The sequence below is a fragment of the Castor canadensis genome, chromosome 3, assembly GCF_047511655.1.
Source record: "Castor canadensis chromosome 3, mCasCan1.hap1v2, whole genome shotgun sequence".
NCBI lineage: Eukaryota > Metazoa > Chordata > Mammalia > Rodentia > Castoridae > Castor > Castor canadensis.
In genome coordinates, this window is record NC_133388.1 from 148,970,750 (window position 1) to 148,978,156 (window position 7,407).

At 35.0% G+C, this 7,407-nt stretch overlaps 1 protein-coding gene across 1 annotated transcript in view; it reads right to left on the bottom strand.

Moving 5' to 3' along the window:
- Positions 1-7,005, bottom strand: part of Cngb3 (cyclic nucleotide gated channel subunit beta 3) — a 148,158-nt gene extending 141,153 nt beyond the window's left edge. The window contains exons 1-2 of the mRNA XM_074066994.1: positions 6,931-7,005; positions 3,174-3,285 (exon numbers count right to left, since the gene is read on the bottom strand). Coding sequence (XP_073923095.1) covers positions 3,174-3,285; positions 6,931-7,005 — 187 coding nt within the window. The remainder of the gene's footprint in view (positions 1-3,173; positions 3,286-6,930) is intronic.
- Positions 7,006-7,407: the final 402 nt, after the last annotated feature.

Genomic DNA, 7,407 nt, shown 5'->3' on the forward strand with positions numbered 1-7,407 from the left:
TTGAAAATACCCAACATAAAAAGGGGACTAAGATAGAAAAATAGAGGGCATGAACCAATAGGTTAAAATACATATATACATAAAAGTGTCATGATGAAACTGCCTGTATTAAGCAAACAAAAATGCCTCTTTTCAAACACAGGGAACAGGGAGATAAAATAAGACCTGTCTGGGGGGTTGGTACCAGTGGGGGGAGGATATAAGGAAAGAGTGAAGGAGATTTAATGTAGTGGAAATATTATGTACTCATGTGTGAAAATGGAAATATGAGCCATGTTGTGACTATTCCAGGAATATGGGGGGGGATAAAGGAGAATGATGGAAGGGGGTGAATTGAACTGTGATATATTATAAGAACTTTTGTAAATGCCTCAATGTACAACAATAATATAATAATAATAAAAAAATACCCAACGCAAAAAAGGGACGGCAGAGTGCCTGTCTAGCCAGTGTTCAAACCTCAGTACCACAAAAAAATTATTTTATGATCTACAGAAGAGCCTTCCTCTCTTTTTAAAAATTGAAGATTAATGGTCTTCAAATACTGATTGAAAAAAGCAAGTTCACTATTTTTTTTAATACATCCTCTTGGCATATGATTCTTACTACTTGTGAAAGTTTTTTATGTGAATTTTTTCTAGAAATGGAGCAAGTGGTCATTAAATGTTTTCATCTTTCATTAACACATCATAATAAATATTCCAACTAAGACAATCTAGTAATTTAGTAGCCTTGCTTCAGTCATCAATTAGAAAGTGACTTTATGTTGCATTCATGTGGAGAAACTTATTGTGGAATACTCCCCAATCCTATCCCACTTGGCAGGTAAGAGAATGATGACTACCATTTGGGAGCTATTACTTTCCTATTTCTTTGGCTGCGATGAAAATGTAGAAGGAAGCCAGTGATGAAAACACCTTATCTGTATGAGAACAACTCAGTCTTTACATTCTGATCAGAATGATCAGCGCTGTTCTTCAAGTTAAGTAAGTAAATAAATTAATTCAAGGAAACCAATGTGAATTCCTCCTATTCATTTATTTATATACTTTAAAAAATGTAATCATTCATAGTACAAAGCAGTTGCATTGTGAAAATGTCATGGACTGATGCAGTGTACTTTGAACAAGTTCACCCCTTTCCTTATGTTCCCTTAGCCCCATTTCCTCCCCTTTTACAAACATTGGTTGGAGTATTCCCTCATGCTAACTTCATACATATACGTGCAATATACATGGAACCTCTTCACCTCCTGGTGTCCTCTAATCCTCTTCCTCCCTCACACTGATTCCACCCCCTTTAAAATTCATGCCTCATTTTCATTATTGTTGAAGTAGAGAGATGATTATAAAAATAGAAATATAAATTAACTCGGGAAAAAAATTAATCTCTAATGTTATTCTCCTAACTGGGAACCTCTTATTTCCTCCCAATTATGTGTTTATTGTACACCTCTTTTAAATTTGGTTATTTTCTTCACATAGATCCTTTTCTTGTGAACAGGAACAGCCACATACAAGAGTGGAACAATATGTTCAGTGCAGTACTTTTGACTGTGGGAATATTGCTTGATAGGAATTTATTCATTATCAATCTTTTTTGTGACTTATTTTTAAAAAAGAAATTAAAAGTTAATAATAATAATTATTATTTTGCAGTACTGGGGATTAAATACAGGATATTGTACTTGCTAGGCAAGTGCTCTATCATGAAACTATACCACTAGCCTCTGAATCATTTCTTTATGTACAACCTTGCTTATAACTCTCATGTATTTCTTATTTTTTTCCTTCTTAGGGATGGGAAGTTTTGGCTAATAAAAGCTGAATTAAAATAATGCTTGTAGTACAAATAGAAAGCCATTAAAATCATTACACACTGTTTAATAGATGAAAAGGAAAACATTTGTTTTAGTTTTATGACAATAATTTTATGTTTTCATAAAATTCATGTTCAGTTCTGGAGATTCCACTATCATTTTTTATGCTTGCTTGGTTAGGATGTAGTGTTTATCCTGGGGGTAAGTAGTAGAGAAGAGCTTGAAACGGGTGTTGGGAATAGACTGCACCAGGTCCTATGAAGTCAAGTGAAGGTTTCTGGGGTTTGTCCTGCAGAAACTCTGGAGACACTTTAGGTTTGTGAGCTGAAGTATGATGTCAAAGTTGTGTTGAGTAGAGAGTAATATAAGCTGCAGTATTTGGGCTGGATGAAAAGGGGTCCTAAACAACAGTGAACACTTAGAACCTGGGAATAGTGTAGGGTTGCTGTAACCAATGAAGGACTGAACCAGGATGGTATTACTGGAATTGCAAAGGAAGCAAGAGAGTCTGATTGCTATTGTGAACAGGGATTTGGTGAGTGATTTCCTTAACAGGACTCTCAGGTAGAGGAATGAGATGTGTGAGGGTTTGAACTTGGGAGATTAAAAAAATGATAGTACAAAAGACAAGGAAGTCAGGAGCAGAAGCATATTTAAAGGGAAAGTTAAGAGATTCAGTATTAAGTGCATTTTCTTTGGAATTCATCAGAACATATAGGTATATATGTACAGTGCCTACTTGGAAAATATTGGACTGAGCCTTTAAAAGTTTTTCTGGTATGAATTTTGAGTCATCCATGTAGAAATGAGTGTAGTAGCCTTAGGTAATGAAGAGAGTTTAGAGGGAAGGAGCAGAGGTGTGGACACCGAACGTTTGGACATGTGCTATCTACACCTGTTTTATTGTTTTAGCAGCTCTTACTGTTGTCTGAAATTACATTGCTCCTGATGCACCTACTTGTCTATGATCTATTTAATTTTTTCTAGAATATAAGTTCCATGTTAGCACACAGTTGGTCTGTATTGTCTATCACCATATCTCCAGGCCACGGGATGGTGCTTTGCACAAGGTAGGTGATAAATAGCATCAGGTGAATGGATGTATGAGTGATTGAATAAAGGAATGTTTTTTTTTGCTATTTGTTTTGGGGTGTTTTGGTGGTCCTGGGGTTTGAACTCAGTGCCTCATGCCCATTAGGCAGGTGCTCTATGACTTGAGCAATTCCGCCAGCCCAAGTTTTTTGTAAATATTAAGTTCTTCACATAATCTCACAATGATTCTACATAATTTGTTTAGTCAAGACATTTCTTTTTTGCCAGACAAACATTTTAGACAAAGGTGCATTTTACTTACTTTGTTTTTTTCCACAGATTACATTCTGACCTTGTATTTTGGTGTTTGACTCTTCAAATGTGACTGGAGTCCTTTTGCTCTTTACAGACGTTTTTTCATTTTTGTTTTCTTCCTTGAAAAACAAAAGAGAAGTTATGTTTACACAAAAATGAAGTTGCATATAGAATACAAAGCTGTTTTTCACTCAGTTATTGATACAATCATTAAAATTAAACATCTGTCTGTGATTATTAAAAATAATGATTCTTGTGCTTAAATAGACATTCTTGGCTCTACTATTGAATAATTGACTTTGACCCCTTTAATTTTTTTTGGCCATGAAAATTCTGTTTTTGTTAGTGTGTCTCTGACTTATGTTCCTTCTGATTCTGATTTTCACTTTGCACAACACTAATGTTGGTCCTAATCAAGGTCTTTAGTGGTAGAATTGAAAATGTCAGAGAGAAGGCAGTTTTGTCCCTTCATTCATAACTCTTCTTTCCATGATTTCATTTTGCCTCTACCTCAATATTTGTCTGGGCATCTAAGCTTTCATTTGAGATGTAATTATGTCACACTGGACATGACCAAGTATATGCCTTAGTGAATCAAGTTATCAGGTTAGAACATAGAAAGGTTGGCTCCTAAGCTGCACAGTCTACAAGAGGGAATACACACACACACAAAATGTGAATGCATGGAAGTGCAGGTGATAAGATATTATCTGTAGAGGATTGAAATGGGCCATAAAGGTGGAGTGGTCAATTCTACTGGAATTGTAGAGAAGGGAAGGGGACTATTAAGAAGGAAGCGACTTGATTTTACAAAGATGAGATAGACTGGACATGGAAAACATTCAGCAAAAGCTTAAGGTGTGATTGTACATGGGGGAGGGAGACAACAGAAGTGGTTAGGTGGGAAAGAGGTTGAGAAGTTGAGACTAGAAAGTATGCAGGGACAAAGACGTTGAATGTGTCATGTGCTGTAATATGAAGTTTTTGACATTATTTTTGGACACTGTCAGAGAAGCATTTTAAAATGCAAAGGAGAGTAATCAAATGTCTTCTTTAAACCTCACTGTAATCATGTCACTCAAGGCAACTGTCAACATCATAATCACCATCGTTATTGTTGTTATTATTGTTATGTTATTGAATAGGAAGGTAAGCAGCTAGTTCACATGCACATAGCTAGAAAAGCGTGAATCCAGGACAACTTATAAAGAGTGATTAATGCATCTGACTTCAACCTAGTACTTATGCATCATAAAAATTTCCACCACAGTCTTTTTGTGTCATATAAAAGTAGACTTATGTGAATAGTATCTTATTCTGAAGTAATAGATAGCATATTTGAATTAGGCTGTAGTTCTTGGATTATTGGTTATTGATAAGAAGGAAATATCTCCTATATTTTGGTTTGTGAATGAACTCTTTAAATGACACTTTTAAAAAGCATAATATAAGTTGATTTTTTTCATTCCTAGATATTTCATTATAGGACTCAACCTATTTGTATTTCAGAGGCTTATTGTTTAAATGCCATTTTAAAAGGTTATATGTTGTGGGAGAAAATAAAACTATATTTATATTTAATCCTTGGCTTTCATGAGTATTTTCAACAGAGTACAAAGTGGCTAGTATATTATTCTCTTGAAGAATGTAATAGCTATCAGCAATTGTTATACTGTCGATAACATTTAGCATATTTAAGACCAGATTAAAAAATGTTTTTCTTATACCCACATGTTCTTAAAAAAAACAGATCCAAATAATTTCCAAATATGACCATTAAGATATAATATGATGCCAGAACACTTTGTGATTAACATCAATAAAACATGGTTGTTAGAATGACACAGTATATGAGTTATTCTACCTAGGCTTAGGCTAAATACTTCTTTTGTATTACTATTTCTTTCTGTTTTTTTTTTTTTTCGTGGTATGGGGTCTTGAACCCAGGGCTTCACATTTGCTAGGCATGTACCTTACCACTTGAGCTATATCCCCAGTCCTTCCACTTTTATTTTGTTTCTGAGACAGGGTCTCACTATCTTCTGCCTGGGTTGGCCTTAAACTCATCATCCTCCTTCCCCCATCTCCTGAGAAGCTGGGATTACAAGTGTGAGCTAGTATGCCTGCATCAATGTTACTGTTTCTGAAGGAAAGACAATGCTTTAAGAAGTTTTTGCTCATTTTTCCTTCTAACATCCCTGTATCCTGCAGTCAGAGTATCTGAAAGGACTGATTCAATTAGTGCCTTCTGTTTTAAGGGAGGACAGCCTGGTGATTTAGCTCTCAGGTGTTGATATCAGGTCAAATCAGGTTCCAATCTAGGCTCTGCCATTTGTTAATGACGTTTAAGGAGCAAGTTATAACAGGACCTATGACTTTTGTGAGGATTATGTACAACAAGGCTTAGAAAGGGCTTAGCACATTGCTTGGTGCATAGTAATTGGTGGTAGCTATTATATTCTTCAAGAAAATAATATTTTACTATTTTTTGTTTTCTGTGTGAAAATAATCATGACAGCCAAGGGTTAAATATGAATATAGCAAAACAGAAAGACTAGCAGAAGGATCATATGAAGCTCAATGTTTGTGACACTCTGTGAATTTTAAACATATAAATAACTTTCCAATATAGTATCATTTGTTTTGACATGAGAATTGGAAAGAAGTCAAGGCACTCTTGTGAAGCAATGCTGAGAACCACCCTCCACCTCTCCTCTCTACACAAGGACAGACAACATTAATCAGAAAAGAAAGGTAATTTTCCCAAGGCCAGTGTCAAGTAATCACAATTTTGTCCATCCTTTAGGCTCCTTTAACATGAATCATTAGACTGTGTTACTTTAATCTCTGAGGTACACTCCTGCTTGTACTTGACATCTCTCATTCAGCTTTTCCCAACAGAAAAGTAGCTATTGTTCTAAAAACCTCATGTACCTTTTTAGGTAAGTCTAGTGAGTAATTCATGAAAATTATTCTGCAGATAGTTGTGAGTAAATGTCACTCTTATCATTATCACTTTGGACTTATACCTGTCATAAAACACAAATTATTAATAATGATAAATATATCAATAATTTCCAGTTGGAAAGTACCTACTATGTGCTTGTATATACTGTCTCTGGTTCTTCTAGCAGGGTTAAAAGCCATTTTTTTGCAGACAGTCTTAGAACTTAAGAAAAGATTTGTATAGAGCAGTGTTCCTCTATCTTGGCAGAAATCTTACATGAAGGATTACATCTTGTAGATTCTAGGGTGTTTAGTGGGATTTCTGGACTTCTGGCAGCTAGATACCAGTAACATCCCACTCTCAAGTTGTGACAAACAAAAATGTCCCCATTGTCAAATGTCCCCTCAGTGATGAAATTTCTCCCTATTGAGACCAATTGTTCTAGAGAATTTATTGTTACAATGCATCAATATCTAGACTAGGATGCTAGATATTCTTTGTTGAAACTAAATCATATGGGTAATTTAGTATTTGAGAAATGATTCATTTGGAAATGATGCTAGAAGTGAAAATCAGCAATGAAAAGTCTTATTTGGCTTTTCCAAACCTTAATATAATCTCCTAAACATTTATCTTTCTGTCTTTAAGCAAATATTTACAGAATATGTAAATTACTGAGGATGTGTCCCAAACAGTATACAACTCAGATGGAAACCAGATAACACTGGTAATCAATCCTATATATCAAAGCACTTCTGTTGTGTAAATTTCTGTTACGATAAGAATCAAGACTGATTCAGGAATGTAAAGAACATACCTGCGTTGTGAATTGCTGAGATGGACTGCTTGGATGAGAATGTCGTCCATTCTCATTGTTTCTTTCTGTAGGCATCACCTTGTTGAATTTTACTGAGAGTGATTTAAACATCTTCTCTGAGGTAGTCCTGGAAAACTTCTGTTTTTATCATCCTGTGTCTGGAGGTAGAGAAATGTACTTTGTTTTTCTTTTCATTAGTAGACAAGCCAATTAGTTGTTTAATCAGGATTTTGTTCTGGTTAATTCCTGTAGGCAACTCCCTAGCTAGTAAGGGCTTTGGCTTAAAAGCAGCAAATTACTTCTGCTTGGGTGATTTGCACTCTGCTTGTGAACTTTTGAGAGTCTAAATGCCCTTGTGAATAATTTATGAGTTGAGGATTAAACAAAACTTCATAGCTGATTTGAATTGTTTAAATGTGATTGCACTGTCCATTGGTTTACTCTTTTCTTTCCTTCTAATTTCTCACCTACCTTTCT